Raw genomic sequence first — 27,232 nt, forward strand, 5'->3', positions numbered from 1 at the left:
CAATTACCCAAGACTCAATAACCAGTTAGCTCTAGTTTTTCTACTACTGCTCCTTCATGATTTTATGTTCTCATCACAGTAAAAATGTTCCACAAATATATCATTCCCTGAGCTCCATGAAACATGTCATCCTTTCAACTGTCAGGTGGTCTTTCCAGATACATCTGCCTAGTCTGCAGACTCCTACTCAAGACAACTCAAGATCCATTCCGGTAGGACCTCCACACTGATATTCAGCCAGCTTCCCTGGTGCACCCACCGCACCTGCTGGCTCTTCTTTTAGGATTCTGCTAGATGCTGTTAAGACCTTCTGCTCATATTCTCTCCTCTCTTTGGGCTCTGGGCAGCTCTGTACCTACTGTATTCTCTCTGTGTGTGAGCACAGGGAGTGAGCACAGGATTGGATTCAGCAATTCTTCTGTGCATGCTGACTTTATGGATGTCCTGAGATGAGTGGTACAGTCCATGAAGAGCTCTAAAACACCATATACAGAGTGACCATAATAGGTAGACATAAGAATAACTAACTCAGTAAAACTACTTAACAAAGCTTGTCTCTTATACTTGGGGGTGTGATACTTAGGAACCTAGTTGTGAAACACACACTCGGAATATAGGCATCACACCAGGAATACTCAATAGGTAACATAATAATAGCACATTAATATTCTTTCTAGAAAAATAATACTTTGGAATAGTGTTAATTACAAGAGCAACTTCTCTTTATTGAGCACCTCACATACCTGGCCTTGTGGCATATGTTTTTTTCATAAGTGATTTCCAATCCCTGTAATGGTCCTATGTTTATAAACGAGAAAATTGAGGCTCAGAGAGGTTAAGTAAATCTCTCAAGAGTCACAAGTTCCTTAATTCCTTTGAGCAAGGTCACAAACACCATCTAATGTCCAGTACTATGGCAACTGAGAAATGCAGTTAAGATTCACTCTCAGACTCCAGTCAGCGATCACTTCTAATGCGGTTGCAACTCCAAACCACATTTCCCTGATGCACTTGGCCCTTCCGGGGCTGCTGTCCTGTGCGTAGCTAGGAGCCCTCTCTGACATAAGGATTCCAAATACCTACAAGGGTGGAGTAAACATAACTCCAGGCATGACACAAATCGCTGGCATGGTGACGTGAGTCCCCCAACACACGTGTTGGGAGGCCTCAGAACTGTAGCCCACCTAGCTGAGAAAAGAAACCAAATTGCAGCCTTTTCTGCCAACAGACTCTCAGCACGCCAGTTCTGATGTCTGCTTTATCGTAACGTTTGTACCAGAGAGAGAATTGAAAGATTAAATTGTTTACACGTGCTACATAAACTGATGTAAAACTCCAGTTTGCACATACCCACAGAGGACTTACTGTTCAGCCTGTCTGACTAATGCTGCACAAGGTCACACTTGTAGGAAGATGATTCTTATACACACCACATAGATGTGTGTTGAGTCACCAAACAGAGCCCATGAGAGCCTGGGTGCTGATGACAATGAAAACTGGGTTGTAAGGTTGTGAGCTCTGAGTGATGTCATCCATTGAGTATGGGTTATGATTAAAAAGACAAATGTCAAGATCCTAGGAGTCTGTAAATTCTACTTTGCAAAGGATTTGCTAGTTTTACCCTGTCTCCATCTCTCTGTGTCCCCACTCCTCAGACTTTCAGTAAAGCTCCCGGGAATAAAGACGCCCTCTAGGGACATCTAGCACCTTTGCTGGGTCCCACCTCCACAAAGGCAGTGTGGCCTGAAGTAAAGGAGCTATCTGCCAGCTAAATTCACAGTTCTAAATTCAAAGAAATCATCAGTTCTATGTTTCTAATTTCTGACTTTCCATGGAATTCCCTCCATTCACCTCGATATAGTCATGGGGTCTTGTGCTAGCCTTTCGTGTTTTTCTAACCCTCAGATTTCTCATTTACAAAGCACGGAATACATCAGACAAGTGCACCAAGAGATCTACCAGAGTGCTTCATCATAGGAGAGTGGAGTAGACAGCATCTGCTCTTGTTACTTGGGGAGTGGTGGTAGGTTTTGAAAGATGCTCATCTCCATAGATCACAGATCCCCATCTGAGCCTTTCAGTTAGACCACATTCTCATACTCCTCTATCAGATACCATTCTTTTCCTTATCCTTTTACAAAAATTTCCCTGAACTAATACACAAAAGATGAATGAAAGCTAGTTTTAAATATCATGTTTTTCTTCAATATCTTATTTACAATAAGGATAACATAGGTTCTATCGAGACAGATCAGGAGATATATATCCAGAAAATATTTGTCCCCAACTCCCAGTAGTTGCCTTCTGAGTGAGGCAGATAGAAAAATGAGCAGATACTAACAGTTCCATAGGATTGTGGCCATAGAGGGAGAGGGTGACGTGGGATGCAGAAGGGGGCTGAGATAGCATTAGAAATGCCCACACGAGTTGTGTAAGCCCCATAGCACAGATGGTGAGAACTTGTACATTCCCACCCACCCGTCTACCCACCCAAGGACCACGTGTAGAAGCTTTCCTTCCCGTCCCCCAGCATCACTGACTGTGCAAACAGCAAGTCACTGCTCCGTCCTCACACCACAGAGTAAAAGCTTGCAAGGCAGGCAGGCAAATGCCCTTTTAGCTCTGCAAGTTCTCCTTTCCCACTGGCCATCCTCTTCCAGCCCTTCCCTAAGTGGGCATGTGATAGACACTGGCTCACACGACAGGATCCAGAGCTCTGCTGAGAACCTAGGAGCAAAGCAGGCTGGCAGAGAGCTCCCCGTGGCAGATGACCCTGCTTCACAGCCATCCTGTCATGAAACACTACAAAGAAAGTTTTCCTGCTTACCCACTCACAGCTCTGCTCTCACCTGTCATATACAACTCCGCTGATAGGAGGCAGCCAGTAGATAGTGAGGGATTTGGGGGTCTGTCCGATGACCATAGGTGGAATAGGAATTGGGGTGGGCTTTCTGGTTTGACTCCACTGCTGATACACCAGGTCCAAATAGCAATGCATTCGTGCCACTTGGTTAGGGGTGAAGTTGTCGGTGCAGTTATCATCTGTAAGACAAAAAAGAAAACACAAGAAGTAGAGGTTTTAACCCATGAGGTCTACCAGTGCAGAACTGAGTCCTGGCTCATTCTCAGTGGTTACCAGCACCTAGCCCGACATCTTATATTTACTGAGATCAAAACACACTTGTTTGGGGCTGGGGATTTAGCTCAGCAGCATAAGCGCCTCCCTTGCAAGCAGGCGAGTTTGATCCCCAGTACAGATAAAAAAAAAAAAAAAGGAAAACACACTTGTTGAAAAAAAATAAATGCACTGTGTCCCAGAAAGCATCACAGTTGGAATTGGGAAAGATAAGGCAGAGCAATGACACTTGCTTATCTCAAAAGCAAGACCACTCATCCAACATGAGGCTCAAACCTTAGAGTTTAGAGCTCTTAGCTGATGGTTGCTTACTCAGCAAACCACAAGATGGCACTGTTTTAGCAGAGGGCGCTTGCACTGTGAACGTCTGCATTTGCAGGCACCTGCTGTATTGCGCGTTGATGTTGGCCAAAGATAGTGAGTGTTCAGTGGAGATGCTCCAGGGAATGAAAGTCAGCTGGCCAGAAATTAGTAGGGATGAGAACAGTGGTCTCAGTCTTATTTTGGGGGTCAGCAAAGTCTCCCTACTCAGTACATTTTTCCATGGATTTAAACGAGGAGTTACCTTCGTTTTAGGAACTTCTCTATTTAAAAGGCACCAGTCAAATGTGAAACTCCAGTCTGTCTCTTAACTGTTTCCTCTTCCCACCTCAAAGGTAGTCAGTCAAGAGCTCTTGCCCCTGCTTTCCCTTTTCTGGTCTTATCCCCTGCCAAAGGCTGGTGGGTACTTGATAGGGGAGAGAAAAACTGGTGCTTAGGGATTCACTGCACCTGAGGTATCCACCACAGGCAAATCTGGACAGAAACATCATGATCGGTCACAGGCAGAGCCAGCTCATCATTTTCTTCCTTTCAGAGCCATGAGTAGGAAATGATGATTAAACTTTTTTGCATAGTTTCAGAAATAAGTACCTGGAACTAGAAAAATGCCTTCTTTCCTCATTGGAATTGGTCATCAAATCAAACTGGGCCTTAATTTTAGAGATAAAGGTAGCTTCACTATCGGGATACTAGCTAGTGTTAATTTCTGCCAGAAATAAGGAAGTTGTAAGGGACAAGAAAGAAAGATAACCCTAGAGCTGAACTGAGAATGAACAAGGGACAACAGGAAGTTCTTCCTGGAGCCAAGAGGGCACCATTTTTAAGATGAGAAAGCACCATTTTGGGCAGAGCACATGAAGGACAAGCTAAGCATCAGTGTGGGAAGAATAAAACCTGTTTGTTTAAACATAATATAAAATAAGAGGAATCCTGAGCTGAAATTAACCGAGTCATTGTATTGAACAACCATCAAAAATACTGCAAACTGTAAAAATGAGCAAACTTGATCCAGAAATCTTTTTTCTCCCTTCACAATTAGATACTCCTTTGGAGCAAATGCCTGAGAAGGTGAACAAGAATGACCACTGATTTCTCTACCTCCTAAACCTCCACCCTGCTCATCCCCACCCAGAACTCCTACACACCCAGCAGCCTTAATAATAACACAAGCGTCAGGCCTGTGGCGATACCTGTGTAGCTCATGTAGTTGTTGAACGGAGCCCCTGGGAAGTGGGTGATGCCGCAAGTGTCGTTGGCAGGCTCTGGGGGCTGGCACAGCTTACTCTTGGGTGTGGGGGCAGTGTCAGCACAGAGGTCTCCTGTCTCCATGGATGGCACCATCTCTCTGCAGGGGTCATCACAGGAGTCCCTCTCGCTGACACCTTTGAAGACATGGTAGAGCCCCAGGACATGGCCCACCTCATGGATCATGATGTTGGTGTGACCGGGCATGCCGTAAAAGGCTGGGTTGAGGACAACACCCCCTACAAGAGAAGGTCAGGAGTCAGCTCAGAGTGCAGAATAAACAGCATCCTTCCGTCCTTAAGCACGTCTTCCGATGAACTTTAAAAATTCTGTTTTGCCTCTAAGGAGACACTTTGTAACTTCTAGTGGCATCCATCCATGCATTGCTCTTTCCTCTTGCTAGAAACACTCTTAGAACTAATCAATGAGTATCTCTCAACCCCTGAGTGCAGTACAGAGATGAAGAAGGTCCGTATTCTCAGCCTTGCTGGTTCATCAAAATCACCTGCATGAATTTAACACAGAGGCCTACCTGCTACCCCTGATAAAATCCCAATACTTGAAAATGGAGCTCGTACACCCATGTTTTTCTAACTTCCTAGATAGGGAATCATTGGCCTAATTCAAAGTACTTGGCCAGAGAGCCAGGGCAGTCACCTGATCCTTTCCATACCAGTGCTGAGGACTTGGGCAGCTTTCTGGCATCCTAGAACTGTTTTGTTGTCCATAAAGTAGGTATAGCATTTGGGTTTTATTTTTAAGAGTTTGGCGCCTTTTAAAAATTTTATTGGAAAAAGGTAAAACAGAATTTCATGACAAAATAATAGGAGTATGACAATGGTGAATACATTGCATATTGTTATCTTCAGTGTAGTTACTTTGAGTAAGAGATACTGGCATAAAAATTTCTCTAATCAACATTAGCACAAAATTTCCTTTTCAATGAACTGAGACACTGATAGTGTAGCTACCTTGCATTTTTCTCCCTTTTCTCTTTTTTCCTTTCCCCTTCACCCATCTTGCTTCCTTTTTCCTTATAAACAGTTACATTCCATTTCACAATATCTATTATACGTTCTAGAACTTATTTACTTTTTCAGTTTCTGCACACTAGGAAAACAATACCATGTTTACACATGTCAATTTATTTCACTTATGAGCATGGTCTCAAGTTAGAACCATTTACCTATAAATGCCTTGAATTTATCCTTCTTTATGGCTGAGTAGTATTCCACTGTGTAAAATACCATATCTTTTTTATCCTTTGCTCAGCTGATGGGAATTTTGATTGTTTCCAAGATTTAGCTATTAAAAATTGTGTTTCTATAAACATAGATGCACACCTATCATTGTCATGTGTTTTTAATTGAGTTTGGCACCTTTTAAAAGCTTTTTAAATGATAGTCATTACCCCTCCTCTCAAGGGGGAGTTCTGATTTCACTACCCCTCCTAACAACCAGTTAGACAAAAAACCAAGTCCAACCAAATGGCCGTGACATTTAGAATGTCACAGGCACGACAAGGAGCATCTCCATCCTCTCTTCCCCGGTGTCTCCATGAGGACACCAAGGAGGCATTTCAGAGAAGAGGTCATCACATTTAACTGGGCTTAGAAGAAAGACCTAATGTATCACCACAACCTTAAAGTTAAATACTGCAATTGTTCAGACTTCTGTCCAATTTACTGAATGGCCAATCCAGGTTCCCCTTATCTCTTTATAATTTAATCCACTTGGCAGTTTTTCTTTAACTCCACATTGTCGAGATTAGGCTGAGCTTCATCTGTAGGACCTGAGATAAGGATTGTCAGCAGCGTGGATCAACACTCTGGTGTTCCCTGTATCAATAGTCTCCTGGAGAGAGCAGGACTTTCAGAATAACCTGTCTTTCTGCTGCCAAATTCTAAACCAAGAACTGTCCCGTCCCTGAGTGCTATGCAATACCCTAGAGACAAGCCACATGTTGTTTTATGACAGAGCTTTATCACAGGGTGCCTGGTGCCGGGCCCATGGTTCTCTCCAGTGTATGGCTCCCTCTGCTTCTGTGGTAACCACACTACTGAGTTTCTAAACTCAAAGTCTAGTTTCAACCAGGTTTGTATCAACCTGGCTTCACAATCGAATAAAGTATGTCCTTTAACATACGAAAGTGAAATTAGACACCATCTCTTATGTTTATCTTGGCTACCATTTCCAATACAACTTTTTATCCTCGAAGACTATCTTTATTTCTTTTTTTCTTGCCCTTTGCAAGATTATTTTCTAAATCGCTCTATAACTTGCATGTATTACTATTACATCAACATAAGGTTAAAGGAGCTTGAAAACAGCTCTCTTTAATAACATCCAGAGTATCTGGCATTTGAATAATCCTAGTAAAATGCAGTGTTTCCAATTTCCAAGATGCCTACCACCTCTGGTTACCTGGCTGATTGTATTCAGTTCTCCAAGAGCATTACCAACCTTCATAACCAGGATGACAATCAGAGAGAACAACCCATGGCCTTCCCTCTATCCACAGTAATTTTCACCCCTAAAACTCATCTTCCAGACATGAGACCTTGAAAGATTCCATTTTGTGAGCAATTTCATTGATTAAATGTTCCCAAATGGTATTCAGAAACTTTGATCCTGAGTGATGCTGTAGGGCAGAGTGGTAGCACCAGTTGAGTACACCCCCTGCAAGTGCAGGATGCCACACTCTCCCTGTGCCAATTCATAACCATAAATACTGTTACTGGAAAGTTCTGAAATAATTTTGTTTAAAACTTTAATTACCAAGGTTATTTGGACACAGGAACTGTTTAGGGTAAACTACATTTGGATAACTTTGGAACACCATATTTCTTGGAGCAAAATTTGAGAATACTACCAAAGATGAATAAAAAGCTACCTTCTACCTATGTGTCTTACCTTTGAGCAAGCATCAAATGTTCACTCACTCAGCGCTTACGCAGCCTAAGTCTGTGTGTGATCTCTTTCAGATATATAAAGAGTAATTACAGATGACCAGAAAGAAGGCTCTAAGAACAAAAAATGGTCAAATAACATGAATCAAGGAAGAAGGGCTGAGAGAGTGACTTTGGAACTCTAGGAGAACAGATAGGTGACCATTGTAATAACAGGCTTTTTGTCATGATTTAGAAGTTTCCAGATGAGGTATTTCCAAATCCAAAAGTATTTTGCAGTAGATTTATAGTCAGCTTTCAATAAATCGGTTCATATATAAGTGGAATCAGAAGTGTAAAAAGTCACACCCTTGACATTTCTAACGTGTCCCCTCCAAACCCAGAACAACTGGCAAGGGCTGTCCTCCATTGTACTCTTGACATATATTCCCCAAATAGAAGAATGCAGAGTTAACCAGACAGTGTGTAGATTTTAAGTTAAAACATGACCATTTGGCAACAGTTCTGTTTTTGATTCTAGAAAGATGCAGCTTCTGGAAAAATATCAGCTGTGTAAAACATAAAATAACAAGCTTACTGGGTATGTTAAATAGAAGATTACACAAAACATAGAAATACAGAAATGTAACATGCATAGAACAAAATATTGCTCTAATTCAGTGATAAGGGCTGGCTACGTCCATATATGATGAGGAAAAAACCTAGGCCCAGTTCCTCTTGTAGAGATTTTATCTGCAGGTACCCAAGGTTCTGGAATCACCTGGAATGGAACCAAGGGAAACTTGGAGATTGGCCCTGTTTGGACAAGCTCTAGGAGTTGACCTTGCAGTTTAACTTGCCCCAAGACTTCTTAGCTATAAAATGAGAAGTTATATCAGCTTTTTCGGTTTTTTCCTATTCTCAGTCCACGTCTCCAAGAGCTAACAGGCAGGAATTTGTGTGATGAACACTAATATAATGTGAAAAAATTTGCATTATCATGGACTGTAAAGCCCCTCCAGCACGTAGTTTGTGTTCTAAGGCCAGTATCTCTCAGTAGCCTGAGGTAAAGTAGCTGTGCTTTCTCCTTTCAGATGTGCCTCTGACTTTCCAGCAGTTCAGTTCACTGTTGTCCCCAAAGTGGGCACTGTCCATTCCCTCTCATATGTGAGGTGTCCTATGAAGTTCTGCTAGCTCATTTGTCTCACCCTTCTTCTTCTTCTTCTTCTTCTTCTTCTTCTTCTTCTTCTTCTTCTTCTTCTTCTTCTTCTTCTTCTTCTTCTTCTTCTTCTTTTCCTTCACCTTCACCTTTGCCTTCACCTTCTCATTCCTCTTCTCTTCCTCTTGGTCTTCCTCTTCCTCCTCTCCTCCCCTCCCCTCTCCTCTCCTCTCCTCTCCTCTGCTCTGCTCTCCTCTCATCTCATCTTCTCTTCTCTTCTCTTCTCTCCATGTAGATGAGAGGGAAGACATTACTCTAGTCATAATTTATTTTAGAAAAAATTTTCACATTTTAATGGACATTACAAACATATACACACCATAGTCTGAATGAGCCATAAAGATTTTGTGTCTGAAATCAGAAAGACCTTAAGACCTTCTTTTCATTAAGAAGAAAATAGACACAATAATAAATAACTAATAAAAATGGAATCTGCAAGATGATGGTGCCTTGCCTCCTTCCACCTCTGGGTTCTGTCCAGAGAAGGTCTAAGCAGCTGTGCATTCTCATGCTTGCAGGGAATGGACAATCCTCTCCCAGAAGCAATACTATGGGGTGATGAAGTGTTTCAGCCAATACCACTTGATATCAGTATTCAAGCCCTTTAGCATTGCCTTCTGAAACTGTTACATATCACTGACATTTCCTTCCATCTTCATTACCAGCAGAAAGGGTCAGCCTCTGAGTGGGTCCTATCTTACTGTGCAAAAGGCTCTTTCAAATGACAGTCTTAAGAATGATTAGAGTAACTTCTTTGGCTATAGATCAATGAAATGTGCTAATCCTAAACTTTGGGGAAAATCCATAAAAGGTATCAAGGCAGTGTCCTGATCTACTGAATCCTACTTCAAAGTATTTCTGGGGAGATTAATGTGATAATGTCAATAAGTGAGCCTTTAGTGTATTTCCTAGAACAAAGTAACTTAAAATTCACATTGAAGCAATAGTGAATACCATTACAATTCTACAGTGCAATCCAGTAGTATATGATCATTTGTGTCCTTTTCTTAGGTTTCTCACCTAGTCAACTTCATGAATCGAGAGAATGGAATCTGGGGTCTGACCCTAAACAGAGTAAAAGAAACCACTTCCACAAGAAATCCATCTAACCCAAAAGGATACTCACAGACTGAAAGTCAAAGGATGGAAAACAATACTTCATGCAACAGGAACCCCCTAAAAATGAGGGGGTAGCTATTCTGTTTGCGGACAATGTGAACTTTAAACCAATAATGATCAGAAGACATAAAGAAGATCATTACATACTGGTTAGGGGAAAACTTCAAGAGGAAGAGATAACAATCTTAAATATATATGCACCAAATTCCAGAGCACCCAGTTACATAAAACAAGTATTAATAGAAATGAAAAACCAAATTAGCAGTAACACAATTATAACAGGAGACCTTAACACACCATTGACACCAAGGAACAGATCAACCAGACAGAAAATCAGCAAAGAAATAACAGAACTGAATCCCACCTGTGAACAAATGGACTTGATAGACATATACAGAGTGTTCCATCCAACAACATCAGAATACACATTCTTCTCAGAAGTACATGGGACATTCTCTAAAATAGACCATATATTAGCTCACAGAACATTTTTAAATAAATGCAAAAGAGTTGAAATTATCCCTGGCATGTTATTGGATGATAGTGCCATAAAATTTGAAATTAATGATAAAAGATACTGCAAAAATCCCACAAATACATGGAAACTGAATAACACACTCTTTTGCAATCAGTGGGTCACAGGGGAAATTAAAGAAGAAATTAAACAATATCTACAAGCAAACAAAAATACAAATGCAACCTACCGGAATCTGTGGGATGCAATGAAAGCTGTCCTCAGAGAAAAATTTATTTCACTGAGTTCCCATATCAGGAAAACAGAATGATTACAAGTAAATAATCTGATGTTACACCTCGAACATCTAGAAAAAGAAGAGCAAGTCAAGCCAAAGCCAAAAGAAGAGAGGAAATTATAAAAATCAGAGCAGAAATTAATGCAATAGAGACAAAGAAAACAATCCAAAGAATCAATGAATCAAAGAAAGAGTTGGTTCCTTGAAAGAATAAATAAAATTGATAAGCCCCTAGACAACCTTAGTTTAAAAAAGGGAAGAAAAAGCTCAAATTCATGCAATAAGGAATGAAAATGGTGAAATCACTACAGACTCTACAAAAATACAGAAGATCATCAACACCTATCTCGAAAACCTCTACTCTCATAGGTTTGATAACACAGAAGAAATAGAAAGATTCCTAGAAACATATGAAGTATCAAAGCTAGGTCAAGAAGATGTAGAACTGCTGAATAACCCAATTTCTATTAATGAAATTGAAAATTTAATTAAGTCCTTGTCTACAAAGAAGAGCCCAGGCCCAGACGGATTCACTGCAGAATTCTACAAGAAGTACAAAGGAGACTTAATGCCAACACTCCTCAAACTCTTCAATGAATTTGAAAGGGAAGCAATCCTTCTAAGTCATTCCTGGAAGCAAATATTACTCTAGTACCAAAACCTGAGAAAGACCCAACTAAAAAAGAGAACTACACGACAATCTCCCTAATGCAAAAATCCTCAATAAAATATTGGCAAATAGGATGCAGCTAATCAACAAGAAGATTATACACCATGACCAAGTGGGATTCATCCCAGGCATGCAGGGATGGTTCAACATATGTAAATCAATAAATGCAATCCACCATAATCAATAAAGCCAAAAGTAAGGATCACATGATCATCTCTATAGATGCAGAAAAGCTTTAGATAAGGTCCAACATTCATTTATGATAAGGAAGAACCTTACAGATAATTGTAATAGATGGTCTTTACCTCAATATAATAAAGGCCATCTATGACAAACCAAGAGCCAGTATCATACTAAATGGCCATAAATTGAAGGCCTTTGACAAGGATGTCCTTATTATCACTTCTATGTAATATAGTACTGTAAATACTAGCCAGAGCAATTAGACAAGAGAGATAAATAAAAGGGGTAAATATAGGAAAAGAAGAAGTTAAACTATCATTATTTGCAGATGACATGATACTGTACATAGAAGATCCCCAAAACTCCACTGACTCTTAGATATAATAAATAAATTCAGCAATATAGCTGGATACAATATCAATAGCATTCCTACACATTAACAACAAAATCCCTGACAGAGAAATAAGAGAAGCACATCCTTCTTAGTAGCAACCAAAAAAATGAAATATTTAGGAGTTACTCTCATGAAAGAAGTGAAAGACCTATACAGGGAAAATTAAAATACACTGAAAAAAGAAATTGAAGAGGATCTCAAAAAGTAGAAAGACATCCCTTGCTCGTGGATAGAAAAAATAAATATTGTGAAAATGGCCATTCTCCCAAAACTGTTATACAGATTCAATGCAATCCCAATAAAAATACCATCAACACACCTCATAGATCTATAGAAATCATTCCTAAAATTCTTCTGGAATGAAAAGAGACCTAGAATAGAAAAGAAAGTTCTAAGCAGCAAAGGCAAGGCAGGAAGCATCACAATCCCTGACTTGAAGTTATACTACAAAGCAACTGTAGTAAAATCATCATGGTACTGGAATAAAACTGAGCCAAAGATCAACGGAAAAGATTAGAAGATACAACCACAACTACAAACACACTCAACCATCTTATCTTTGATAAAGGGCCAAACATGTTCACTGGAAGAACAACAGACTCTTTAATAAATGGTGTTGGAAAAACTGGCTCTCGATATGCCGAAAACTAAAACTAGATCCATGTCTACCACCATATACTAAATTAAAATCTAAATGGATCAAAGATCTGAATATTAAAACAGAAACACTAAATCTATTGGAAGGCAAATTGGGTAAAAAACCTTGAAGACATAGGGATAGGTAGAGAATTCATGAACGGGAATCAAACTGCACGGGAAATACTTCCCAGAATCAATAACTGGAACTACCTCTTCTTAAAAGGTTTCTGCATGTCAAAAGAAATATCCAGAATAGTGAAAAGAAAACCCACAAACTGGGAAAAAATCTCAGACAAAGGACTTTTGTCTGAAACATATAAAGAATTTTTAAAAATCAGACCCCCAAAATTCAAAGATCCAATCCAAAAATGGGCATCTGAGATGAATACACAATTATCAGATGAAGAAATACAAATGGCAGATAAATACATTAGAAAATGTTCATCATCACTACTCATTAGAGAAATACAAATTAAAACCACACTGAGATTTCATCTCTTTCCTAAAAGAATGGCCAGGATCAAGAAAAATACCAACAACAAATGTTGGAGAGCCTGTGGGGAAAAAGGAACTCTCCTGCACTGTTGATGGGAATGTAGAATGGTGAAACCATTGTGGAGGTCAGTCTGGAGATTTCTCAAAAAGCTGGGTTTGGAATTCCCATTTGTTCCAGCTATTCCACTTCTAGGTATATTCCCAGAAGAACTGAAAGCATCATACCACAGTGATATATGTGCACCCATGTTTATAGCAGCACAATTTGTAATCGCCAGATGGTGGAAACAACCTAAGTGTCCATCAACTGAGGAATGGATAAAAAATTTGTGGTATTTTTATACAATGGAGTACTACTCAGCTATAAAGAATGATCACATTGAGATATTTATCAATAAATGGGCGCATCACTCATAAGTGAAATAAATCAAACTCACATGTATAAATACCAAATAGTTTCCCTAGTGTAAGAAATAAAAGTATGTGGTAATAGTATGGTAATAAATAAAAGTATGTGGTAATCATGATTCCCCATTATAGTGCTTTGAAGCCTTATGATGTTTTCATTCGTTAATTGGAATGGTTTTATTCTGGGTTGTTTGATTTTGTTGTCTGTGATGCTATAAACAGCTCTTTTAAAGAAAACAAGACATCAAAATAGTTAAAGCTGATTTAATATCATCTTGTTTTGAAGTGCCCTCAAGCTTTTGTTCTTCTGTATCCATCAGTTTTATCATGTTGTATTTTTTGGATTTTATTATATGTGATAGTATAAACAAAAAATTTTATAGACAAGGAGATAATATAGGAACCATTGTTTGTTTTCTGTTAGTTGATTCTAAATACCCTGTAATACTTTCATTCTCTTGAGTGGATTTACACTGTCTTGATATGTTTGATGCTATAGTATACAAAATTATACTCAAATATTTCAAGGAAAGAGACACTATGGTAACTATTGTTATGTCGGGTTATCTTGTGGTGAAACATTATGTTGCTTAAATTGTTCTGTTCTGACCTGTGTTGTTATGTTGTTATGTCCTCTTTTATCTCAATCTCCCTTTTTAAATTTTTTTTATTTTTTAAAAAGTTTTAATTAAGGGAAAAAATTTAAAAATAGCAGGATATATTATAATAACCATTTTGGTTTCCTATTAACTCGATTTGAAGCCCTGTATTGCTCTCAACATCTTGTTTTGACTGATTTTACTCTATTCTGTTTTATTTGATAGTATCAAGTTTGAGGGTATAGGCAACTACTTTGAAGACAGTAAGATTCACTATGATGCCCATTCTGGTTTGACTATTATCTTCTTTTGAAGTCCTGTAATGTCTCCAATGTTTCAGTTTTACTGGTTTTGTTTTGTATTGTTTTGTTCAATTTTATTATACCTGATGATATAGACAATTTTTTTAAGGTAGCAAGAGGCATTATGGTAACCATTGTTGATCACCTTGTATTCTGCTTTTACATCATGTACTATGTCCATCCTTGTTTTGACTGACTCTGTTTTGTTTTGTCACATTTGGTTTTATTCTCTTCAAAAAAAGTAATAAGAACTGTTGGAGTAATAAAACCCAAAATGTGTAATTGTTATTGTAAAAAAGAGAGGAAAAGAAAGTGATCTAAAGGATATAACTGCATGTATATTTAAGTGTTTAAGATAGAAAACCATATTGCTAAGTTTTTGTTGGATCATTGAACAGAACTGTTTACAGTCTCACTGTTTGAATTTCCACTTTGTATGCTTTAATTTTGTAACTTGAACAACTATTTCTAAGATGATAATATGTAATCTATTAACTAGTGATTTCTTACTGTTTATTTTTTTTTAATTTTGTATAACTTGTACTCTTTTCCTGTTTTGTTTTTTCTCTTTAAATAAAATTTAAAAAAGAGAAAGAAACCACTTCCAGGCAAGGTAGGAATTTTTATTCGTACACGAGAAGTTCATATTCACCCCTGAACTGTCTGCACTTGGCATCCATGTGTTCTGATCCCGAGACCCACAAGCTACCCAGAAGACAGACAAGCTTGCAAAAAGACCAATTCCCCTTCCATTCACAACAACATAGTAGTGTTTAAAGATTATTTTTATCAGCCTGCAACTAGTGATTGTGGGGTGAAATGAAGCCTTATAAAACTAGGACTGATGGTGTAATTCTTCACGGATCTTTCTAGTACATTTACACAAGATACCTTTTCCTTCCCGTGTGTTCAGTTCAGGAGGATATCATTATCATTTCCTCTATTAAAAATCACTGTTCATTTGTGTTTCTCTTTTGAGAGAAAAAAGAGTTTGTCTTGGAAAGTAAAATTAGAACACAGATTAAGAATATGATATGGTGGTAGAGTACAGGAAGCATACAAGTGGGGTTCTCTCCCCCATAACTGTTTTCTGCTCACACCTTGCACACTGAAACAGGAAGCAATTCAATATACTCCAGCCCCCCAGTCTTCACTTTGAGACAGCATTGAACCCTCTTCATCTCCCCGTTTCCCAACACCCATCCTACGAGGGTGCACAGGGACTAATGGCAAGACCAGGAATACCTCCCGTGACCCCAGCACAATATTATGAGTGGATAAATTTAAAACTGTGGAAATACTGACAATTTACACAAGAGTTTTATTGCCTCTTTCCCTCCAAACTCAGGATACCAGACTCTTCTACAGTTATTATCTCACTAGTAGATAAAGAGAATGCAAAGCAAAGAAAGAGAAATTCTCTCCTGGCTGTAGAGTTTCTTAGGTCTGTGACATTTAGGTCCTGGGGGGAACTCCATGATTTAGCCAACTGGTGAATGAATTGACCATGGCCCTTTTGTCACTGCACTGCCAACATACTTGCTACATTATCTAAGAAAATATTCCTCCAAGTTAATGTATATAAGATAAATAGTAATTTTTAAAAAAGCAAACAAAAAATACTCCACAGGGACATATAAGTGGTGGTAAGTCCATCAAAATTGACTGTACCCTACCTTATAAGTCTTTGGGAACAGAGTACAACCCCAAAAAAGTATATATGATCTGAGTACAGATCGCATTCTAGTGATAGATTCCTGAGTCAGTGGTCTTGCTCTAGAGAGGAATGGCTGGTCAGTGAGGCTAAGCAAGAAGGGGACCACAGAGCCCACCTAGGTTTTCTGAGAATGAGACATAAACCAATGACTAGCTACACAATGCATCATTGTGCCTGTGGTCCTGAGTCACCAATACTGTTAGATGCAGCACCACACCAAAGAGACTCAACAAACTAAGAGCAAATTTCAGCTACATGGAAACTCAACACAGAAATTAAGTTCAATGATAGAAGAACAGATTTATATTCTTGCATATCTGAATATGCATACTGAGACCTGAACCCATTAAAGGCCTTTACCATCTATTAGCACGTGGAACCCAGTCTGAAAACAGCTCCTTGAATTTAGCAATCAGTGGCCATGTGTGGTACAGCTGTTCTTTAACGGACTAGAAGAAGAAGTACAAATGTGCCTTCACTGGAGACCTTTCAGCTTTGATTATGAGAGACAAACTAAAACAATATGATAGAGTTGTGTGGTCTCAGGACTGTGCAGAGGAAGAAAAGAGAGATTAGTTGATGATCCAAAGATGAAATTACAGCAATAGACAGACAAACCTCCAAAGTGATGCCATGTTTCCAAGTTGTAACAGGTTTCCCTAGACCTAACACAAGACTACCAAAGTGGTTGGTGGTAACGAAAATGCTTCCCAAAGCCACTTCTATTAAAAATAGAAACTCAGGCAATCTGAGAAAAGGACACTGGTTGGAATGACTTTAAAATGGTTCTGTAAAAATTTTAGAGCTGACTCTTATATGGCCATAAAACAGGGAGATGAGAGTTGCTCTGCAGGTGTCTACATAATTACTTCCAGTTACTGACTAACACATGCTCCCAAAAACCTGCTCTTCATAATGAAGAGACAAAGCTATGAAAATGTACATTGAGGTCCAAGGAAGGAGCATTTTGGGGCAGGACAATGAAAGAATAGCATAGGTGCATAGAAGAGCAGAGGGAGAAAAAAAGAAGATAAAGAAGAAGAGGAATGCAATAGGATCCTGAAAGAGAAGCAAACTTTTAGCAGAACGAGCCCGGAAAACTACCATCTCTGAATCCTGTATTGTCTTTTCAGTTTTGCACCCCTATTGATCAGAAGCCCCCACTCCCAGTGAGACAGAATCAATAAAAGTATGCGCAGGAGATGAAATTTCTGCCGACTCCAGTATCAGTTTTTGCCTCCTTGTATGCTTTTTCAGCTCTACCGAGCCCCGACTGTCAAGAACTCAGGGTCTCAAGCACTTCCAGATCGTAAGAGAAGTGGAATCTGATAAATCAAAACTGAGGATGTTATTACAGAGGAGCTAGAGATTTAATGTATAATCTTTCCTTTGTTTTGGCATGTGAGCAATATTTCAAAGCTACCTGCTTGCCCCCAAACACACACGAATTCACACACATGTGGAGTCACACACGTGCATGTACATACACATGCACACATACAACACACACACACACACACACACACACACACACACACACACACACAGAACCGTATGTCAGAATTTAGGTACCTACAGAGAATGAATAGGAAATAAATTTTCTATAATTCATTTGTTCCTTAAATATTACTGAGTATTTTTTCTCTGCCAGGCACTGTTTGGATGACATTAAATGTCCAACAACTACTAAACTGTATTTTAAAAGAGAAGGCTTATCAAATACCACATATGAAAATGACTATTCACTCCATGTACTGATGCATGTATCCAATATATCTTTAGAATACTCAAATTTTAGGGTACAAAGTTCAAAGCCGAGGGCAATTTTGTTAAACACTTTCTGTGCTATGTTGAAAGCCTCAGAGCATCAGGATAACCCATTCACTGAGTTCTATCTTCTGATAATTAAATGATCTATATTATCAGGCCATGGGTAAGTACTAATTTTGGTCATGTTATACAATCCTTTTTATGAATGATTCTACAATTCTTCACACCTGTATACTGCATTCCAGTTTCAACCCTTTACTTATTTACTTATTGCTTACTTTCATAAATAATCACTCTGCTTTGTCACAATAAAGAGACCAGCAGATTGCAAACAAAACGAACATTTCCCTATTCTAATCATTCAACAACGACTTATGCCAGAGTTCAGGAACTCCAGTTAGCTTCAAATGTTGGAGTGCCTGTTAGCAAGCCTCCCCACTCCATCAGCACCCTCCTGTGAACCATAAACATGCTCAAATCCCTTCCAGTCTAAGACTGTCTAATTATCACCTTTCCATATCAGGCCTTTAGGAGTTCAAAGTCAAACTTGTTGAAAGATCCATGTGACCCTTCGACTTCTGTGGACTCGTCTACATGTCTACACTGTTTTCTGAACCTATGCTCCTTGAAACAATCTGGTTGATGCAACCAAACTTTCCACTTAATAAATCAGTAGGTGTTTCCTACCACCTAAGACTTCACCCAAATTGTGTATGACAAACGATGAAACACCTTAATCTCAAAATCTAACTTTTGGTAGGGGTTAGTTGAGGTTCATACTGAGAGATGCTGTACACAAATTCTGAGTAAGGAAAGGGTATCTGCCCGCTGCGCTAGTTTCTGTGGCTTTCCCCTGCCGCTGGCCTCTAGCTGCTATCACCTTTCTCCAGATAGTTGTCACACCCTCATCACCTTCCAAGCAGCTGCTCCCCAGGTAACTGTACTCCAGAACCTTCATGGACCTTGCCCAGGCAGTTGCCTATCTCTCCCAAAATGCCCATCATCACTTTCTCTCGCTCTCTCTGACTTTAAGAGAAACTCCTTTGCTACCTCTGCAAAGAGTTGGACCTCTGAAAACAGGTTTATCCTCCTTATCAAAGAGCCACCAATGGGAAAGCTGACTCTGGTATCATCGCAAAATAAATTCAATAGTGCTTTGAGAGAATAGATGAATGATCATGAGTCCAGCATTAGTGGAATAGATAGCATGGTTGATCACTAATTCCTCCATCAAGTCTTTGAAGAAATATCTTCAGTACTGTGTACCGTGTTTAAAAATGTTTAAGCCACTGAATAACAGATCTCAAAAGATACATCCATCCATCACATACTTAAAAAGGAAGATCTTTGCACTGACATACCTTTCACTGACAAAGTCATGCTAAAAGGCACAATGACAGCAAAGCAAGATGACAAGATAATACATTACTTCAGTGTTTCCACGTAGTGATTTAAACCAGGTACGTTTGAGTGTGTAGGATGGAAAACCATATTACTGAGCTTTTGTTGGATCATTGAACGGAACTGTCTCCAATTTCACTGTATGAATGTCCACTTTATATGCTTTAATTTTGTAATTTGGACAACTGTTCCTGGGAAGATACTATGTAACCTATTAACTGGTGATTTCTTACTGTATATTTTTTTCTTGAAATACTGTATTATTTGTACCCTTTTAGTGCTGTGTTTTTTTATGTCCTTTCTTTTTTTCTCTTTAAATAAAAAAAAAAGAAATTGGATTCAGTTTTCCAGCGTTAGAGCCAATCTGTTTATCTGTAAGTCAGTCAACTGACCCTTGAAATGCAGGCTTTCACAAACTGACACAAGTAGATGATCCCATTTTGAGTCTTATAAAGGTTCTCTTTAGAAAACCCTAAATGTCTTGCTCTATCATGCTATTTGCGCTATTTTGCACTACTTACGCTAAACCTGGTTTGGGTCAGTATCATTCTCTGTTCAATCACAGTTATGATTACACAAAAAGCAGTATGAACATGAGCCATTTCCTGAGTCAGATCTATGAGCTGTTGAGCCTAGGCTTCTACTTCTGAAAACACATGAAAAATTATGTTGTTTGTGGAACACCACTACTCCTTGAAGGTTTAAGAAGAAAACATAAATATCCCTACCTTCTTTTGCAATTCATCATGAATTAAATATCCACAAAATAAGTTAAGCATTTCTTGAGACATAAATGTAATAGCTTCACCCACTTATTCACCTGTCCCTCAGTTTGCAAACATTCACTGAGAAATTTGCTCATGAAGAGAGGTCACAGAACTTAGCGAGGTTTTGCCCAATGTGCGTGCGTGCATGTGTGTGTGTGTGTGTGTGTGTGTGTGTGTGTGTGTGTGTCTTAGTTCTTTGCAATTATCTTTCTTGAAACAGGGTCTCACTCTGTAGGATCACCTTGAACTCACAATGTATCCCAGGCTGGCCCTGAGCACACAGAAATCCTCCTGCCCAGCCTCCCCAGTGCTGGAATTACAGGCATGTGTCACCATGCCGAGCTGTATAGCACTTTTTTTCTATTGCTTTTGCAGTTAAAGTCCAGGGCCTGTACTTTGAGCTACACAGCCAGACTTTATTTTCCTTTTTTTATTTTGAGACATAGTGCTGTTTAATCACTTAGTTGCCTAGACTAGGACAAAATCTCCACTTCTCCTGCCTCAGCCTCATAGAGTATTGGGATTACACCACACCATTTTTCTTTGCAATTTTATCACACGCATACATTTCTGTAAACACTACCACTGTGGCAGTGAAGATTTTTTCATCATTGTGATCTCTTATCATTTTTGTCATATGCACAGCTGTATACCCTTCTCCCTCCACCCATCTCTGCCCTATTCCTAGCTGCTGGCAGCTACAAATTTGTTCTCCATCTCTATAATTTGGTCGTTTTGAGAACATTTCCTGAATGGACTAATACAATATATAACTTTTGATATGGGCTTTATATTCTCTCAGCATACTGCCCTTGAGATTTGTCTAAGTTGTTTCATGTAGATTTTGATCTTTTTTGCTGCTAAGCAATATTCCATTTGTGGATCTATTAACTACTCAGTAGCAAAGGACATGCCCTTTCCAGTATGGGGTTATTATATAAAGCTTTTTAGGAAGTTTGCTTGAAGTATTTGATTGGACCAGTGTTGTCAGTTCTGAGAGATCAATACCAGGAGTCCAATCACTGGAACATATAGTAAGATTGTATTTAGTTTCCTGAGAAATGTTGGAAACACTCAGAATGGTTCCGATATATCAGTTTCCTACCAGCAATGTCTAGGAGATACTCCTTTTCCATGTGTGCCAGCATTTAGTATTGTTCCTGCTTTATCTTAGTTCTTCATGTAACAGCATGCTGATTTCTCACTGTGATTTTAGTTTGCACTTCTAATGGTTAATAACGGCGAACACTTTCACAAGCCTATTTTCCCACTTGGTTTCCTCCTTAGGACAGTGGCCGTGTCTTTGCCCATTTCTAACTGAAATGTTTGTTAACTGTTGAGTTTTGAAAATTCTTTATATACACCAGACACTAGTCAGTTACCAGCTATGTGCTTCGCAAAGTTCTTCCAACTCTGTTGTTTTCTTTGTATCTTCACAGTTTTTCTCAGAACAGTTTTAAATTTTGATGACATTCAGCTACTCAGTTTTTGCTTTTATGTCTTTGATAACCTATACAAATACTTTGTTTAGTCCTGCTCCTAAAGATTTTCTCCTATGTTTTCTTCTAAAAGATCTACAATTTTCTCTTTTTTAAACATTTAAATCCTATGTTTTATTTTTTTTTATTTAAAAGGAAAAAGAGGAAAAAAAACAGAACAAAACAAAACAGTGTAAGGGTACAAGTAATACAGAACTATAAAAAAAGCCAGTAAGATATCACCAGTTAATAGGTTACACACTATCATTTTTGAAACGGTTATTCAGGTCACAGCGTCAAAGCATACAAAGTTAACATTCAAATAGTGAGACTGCAAATAGTTATGTTCAATGAGCCAATCAAAAACATTACTGTGGTCATCTATTTAACACACCTAAACACACTTGCTGTTGTATTCTTTAGGGCACTTTTTTTTTTTCCTCTCTTTATTACAACAAAATTTACACATTTTGCGTTTTATTGCTCCCATAGATCTTATTACCTTTTTTTGGAAGAGAATAAAATCAAACATGATAAAACAAAGCTGTCAGTCAAAACCAAGGATAGACATAGCACATGATGTAAAAACAGAGTACAAGGTTATCAACCATGCCTCTTGCTTCCTTAAGAAGAATTGTCTATCTCATTAGGCATTACAAAGTTGAACAAAACAGTAGAGAACAAGTCCAATAAAACCTAAACATTGTAAACCTTACAGAACTTCAAGAAGAGGATAATAGTCAAACCAGAATGGGCATCAAGTGAATCTTATTGCCTTCAAAGTAGTTGTCTATACTCTGATACTTAATACTATCATACAGAGCGGAACAGAGTCTAATCAGTCAAAACAAGATAGTGGGAGTATTACAGGACTTCAAATCAAGTTAATAGGAAATCAAAAAAGTTACTATAATATATCCTGCTAGTTTTTTTTTTATTTTTTCCCCTTAGTTTAAAAAAGAAATAAAAAAATTAAATGATTTTTAATGAATAAGGGAGAGGTTTGATTTCTGTGTGAGTTGTGGGGTTCAGGTTCAAGTTCGTGTGCGTTAGCCTGTGTACATCCAGTTGCTTCAGCATTATTTGTTAAAAATAACCACTGCCTGTTTTATTGGCAGTTTATGTAGATGTTTGATATTTTATCTCTAACAGTGGTAATACGTTTTTTCTTGATGTGTATGTTTTCCTAGGATTTGTCAATCTTCTTCCTCCCCCAAAGATTTTTTTGCTCTGTTAATGTTTTTCTATTTGTTTTCTTGTTTTTGTTACTTTCTGCTATCTTCCTCCGAGTTTAAAGTTATTATTTGCTGCCTTTGAGAAGGAAATTTTGAGACTTTCTTCCCTTCTACTACACAAAGTTACAAATCTTCCTCTTCGTGAGATTCTTATGGTTATAAATATTGATATGCCACATTGTTATAATCATTTTGTTTAGAACATTTTGTTTCCATTATAATTTGCTCCTTGAGCCAATAGATAACCAAAAATATATTGCTTAATTTTCAAATATGGGGAAATTTCTCCATTTTGGTGTCTTAGTAGTATTGATTTCTAGTGTATTTCCTGTTAGATGACAGAACAATGCTTTGAGGTTTCAATCCCACAAAATCTACATTCTGGTCCAGAACTCCTTTGTTAAATTTTTCATGACACCTGAAAATGATAGGTCTTCTACTCTGTGAATAGACAGATCTGATTTCATAATTCAGTCAAGTTTTTTAATCATGTTTTTACTCTCTCTTTCTCTTCATTGTTTATTCTATCATTTCTGAAAAAATTAAAATCACGAACTATGATAGATTTGTCTATTTTTTTATCAATATTGCTTTATGTTTTAAGGCACATTACTGGTTAAACCAAATTTATAGTGATTACATTTTCTAATTGAATTTATTCTTTTATAATAAACATAATTCAATTTACTTCTAATAATACCAATTAAAGTTGACTTTATCTGATTTAGAAAGCTACACTACCTTGTCTGGATTAATATTTGTGTTGTATATCTTTTCCAATCCTTTCGTTTCTAACTACTCTGTGTTTTTCTATTTCAGATGTGTCTGTTACAAATATCATACAGCTGGAGTTTATTTTTAATCTGACAATTTTTGGATCTCAGTTGATGTACTTAGTCCATTTATAATAAATGTAATCACTAATGTTAGGCTTGTGAGACTATCTTATTTTGCATCTACTCATGTTATTTTCCTGTTTTCTTATTCTTTGTTGCTTTCTCTAAATTTTATTTCTTGCCTTTCTAATTAGAGATAATTGGATTAGTTTTAATTGATAAGATTACAAAATGCACTTTTTATTTATTACTGTCTAGTCTAGTCAGTATAAAGTCAGGAACTTTTTCTGGGTATGAGCGAAGATTGACAAATCCTTAAATTGTTTAATTTAATGTGCTTTTGCCCTCCCTTTGTAATATTGGTGTTATTTTTTGAACTTACATTTTAAATCCAAAAGGACATTATCATTATATGTTTTTTATTTCTCTTCTTCTATCTGGTGTTTTTTATTCTGCTTTTATCACTTTTTCCAATATTTTCTTTCAGCATTGGTATAAACTATCTCAATTTTTACTAGTCTAAATATATCTTTTAACTTTTTTCTTTCTAAAATATTTTTTCCAAATATAGACTTCTAAGATAGCAAATATTTTCTTTAGCATTTAAAAAAAGATTTCAGTGTGTTGTCTTATGACTCATACTCAACGAAGTCTGGTATATTATTGTACTTTTTAAAGTAGTATAACTTTTTGTTCCATTTTTGAGATTTTTGTCTTTGTCTTTGATTTCAGCATATTCACTGTCTGTAGATACTGATGCAATTTCCTGGCAGTTGATCTTGTTTGGAGTTTTATAACATCTTAAATCTGAGATCTGAAATCTTTTGTCAATGTGCAACATGCTTGGAAATTATCTGTAAATATTTCCTCTGCCTCAATTTCTCTGTTCTTCTAGAACTTCAGTTTACATTATGAATTTTTATTAGATCTCACTTTTTCTAAAGATTTTTGTATGTTTTCATCACTTTCCTGAACTTCACTTTGTTAATTTTCTAAAAATTTATAGGTCGTTAATTTTTCTGCTCAAAATTCCATTTTGTAATTTCTTTATTTGAATTGCTAGTGTTATTTTTAGCTCTAAATTTTCCACTAGACTCATATATTCTAACTCTGTAAACTATGTCTTATCTATTTTTGCATATTAGTCATAAGTATCTTAAAGACAGTGTCTAGTAACTCTGCTATCTGGGTAATCTGTGGACCTGAATGTGGTTTGTCTTTTAGTTTAGTTTGGGTTACTGTTATTTGACTCCATCATCTAGAGTAACTGGTAGAAATGTTAGAAATCATTCATGAAAATTGTAGATGCTTTTTGTGACACTGTATTCCTCCATAAAATACATAATTGTCCTCTGTTAGGCATTTGGGACATAGCCAGTAAACCTCAGAATGTCTCAGGCTGAGTTTTAGACTTCATGTAAATTGGGCCATTTCTCTTTGCCCTTACAAATGGGATGTCTCAGAGCCCCTCTTCCTTAACAGGGGCTCAAATCCAGTTTCTTTCCCTTGTGCTGAGCCTCCTGAAATCAGTGTGTTGCTCTCCAACCTCCTAGATTACTTTCTACTTATTTTTTTAGCCATTTCTCTGCTCCGAAAATGTATAATTTAGTAATTACCAAGAATCGCAAAAGAAAAATCACAACAGAAAATCCACTTCCCTTTTGTGTTTTTCATGTTTCTGGGATCTTGAGCTTGCACTCCAATTTCTATATTTCCAGTAATGAGGCTGAATCAAGCTTTAGGCTACATCTTTTCTCTACTCTCTTCACTGAGAATTTGGCAATTTCTCTGGAAGGAAAAACTGAGCTATATGTAGGACTCCCTCCAATGTATGACTCTTCTCCTAGGATTGGACCCTCAGGTCCTTGTTGCCTTGGCCCTTGTCTGATGTCTTTAAATAGCCACTTTTAAGTAGTTTATCTAGCTGTGTTTTTAGCTTAATGAGTCTTGCCAATGTTCCAGCTCCAATAAAGTTAGAAATTATTCAGTACTCTGCAGCCCAAAAATTCTTATCAAGTGGCACTATTTGTCTCTATAATGGCCTAGAAGACTATTGTTTAAAGTTTTAGATTTGGTCCCAAAGATAAATTTAAAGAAGACACATGGAAACCATGACTATATAAACTTTGTTATCAAGATCCCTTTACAATGATTTAGTATCATTTTGTTTTGAAGTCCCATCAAGCTTTTGTTTTTCTGTCTCCATCGGTTTTAATCATGTTGTATCTTATTGGATTTTATATGTGATAGTATAAACAAAATATTTTATAAACAAGGAGATAATATAGTAACCTTTGTTCATTTTCTGTTAGTTGGTTCTAAATATCCTGTAATACTTTCATTCTCTTGAATAGTTTTACACTGTCTTTTTATGTTTGATACTATAGTATATAAAGGTATACTCAAATATTTCAAGGAAAAAGACATTATGGTAACTACTGTTATGTCAGATTGTCTTCTGGTGAAACATTATGTTGCTTAAACTGTTCTGACCTGTTTCGTTATGTCCTCTTTTATCTTAATCTGCTTTTTGTAAGTAAAAAAAGATTCCTTTACATCAAAAAGTTATCCTTGCAAAAATGTTTTCTTTGCAACAAAAAGTTATCCTTGGTAATTTGGGAAGTACTTTCTTACTGTTTTTTATATTCCCTCTATTACAACTCCTGTTGTTTGTGATGAGGATAACATATAATCTTGCCATTAAATGGATTATCTGAATATGAGCCATTCACCCACTGCCACCATGAAGGCTAGAATGATTTGTTTGAAATTTCATTGGAAATATAGGGGGATCTCCAGTTTGCCAACCATCTTGAAGTATATAACTAAAACTTACAGCCCTTCCCTGACAACTTTTTGAAATTTTTTTCTGAAACTATATGTTCTATAGTACTATCTATGAATCACTTTTATGACGTGCCCAACAAAATGGCTCAATCTACCCAACAAGCTGCCTTTCCCTGGTTATCCACTCACAAAATTTCAAATGAGTCTCAATTCATTCTATGGTTAATATTGGATCCTTAGAAATACCAGGTCTTATTTGGACTACCTGAAAAGAACCTCTCAGCACAAACAACACTTCTTCCTTGACAGTCTCAGGTCACCAATAACATGATAAATTTGATTTCTCATGTACTGAGAACCGAAATACAGAGCTTAGTGATAAAAGGACTACTACAGTTCTAAAATTATTTCAGATACTATAGAGACTAGACAATCCAGTTGTGAATGCTAGCAAAGTCTGACTAATATGCTTCCTTTTGGATCTATGTTTTTTTATTGTATCTCCCAAAGCTTGATATATATAAATATATATATATATATATATATTGTATATATATATATATATATCATATACTATATACTATATATTATATATTATATTTCTTGATCTCAACCTGATTCACTTCATGGCATTTCATGCTGTTTCCTTGGATAACATATGTTGCCTATTGCTAACCTACCGCTCATCTTTCTCCCTTCCCAATCCACAATATTAGCTTTCCTCTGGATACTACTTCATGTTTCCTTTGATTGTCAATTTAATGTGTTCCACACTCTGGGTCACAATGACTTTATCATACATATCATGTGGTATATAAATCATTATGTGATCTTCCTTTTTTATTTATTCCTCTCTGTTTTGTGTTTGATT

The 27,232-nt window shown here is 37.4% G+C and overlaps 1 protein-coding gene across 1 annotated transcript in view; it reads right to left on the reverse strand.

The window, feature by feature from the left end:
• Positions 1-27,232, reverse strand: part of Pappa2 (pappalysin 2) — a 253,321-nt gene that overhangs the window by 139,940 nt on the left and 86,149 nt on the right. The window contains exons 5-6 of the mRNA XM_003474655.4: positions 4,648-4,941; positions 2,850-3,042 (exon numbers count right to left, since the gene is read on the reverse strand). Of these exons, the coding sequence (XP_003474703.3) occupies positions 2,850-3,042; positions 4,648-4,941 (487 nt within the window). The remainder of the gene's footprint in view (positions 1-2,849; positions 3,043-4,647; positions 4,942-27,232) is intronic.

The sequence above is a fragment of the Cavia porcellus genome, unplaced genomic scaffold (genome assembly GCF_034190915.1).
Source record: "Cavia porcellus strain 051 isolate PalLab524CR breed Dunkin Hartley unplaced genomic scaffold, mCavPor4.1 scaffold_29, whole genome shotgun sequence".
Taxonomy (NCBI): Eukaryota; Metazoa; Chordata; class Mammalia; order Rodentia; family Caviidae; genus Cavia; species Cavia porcellus.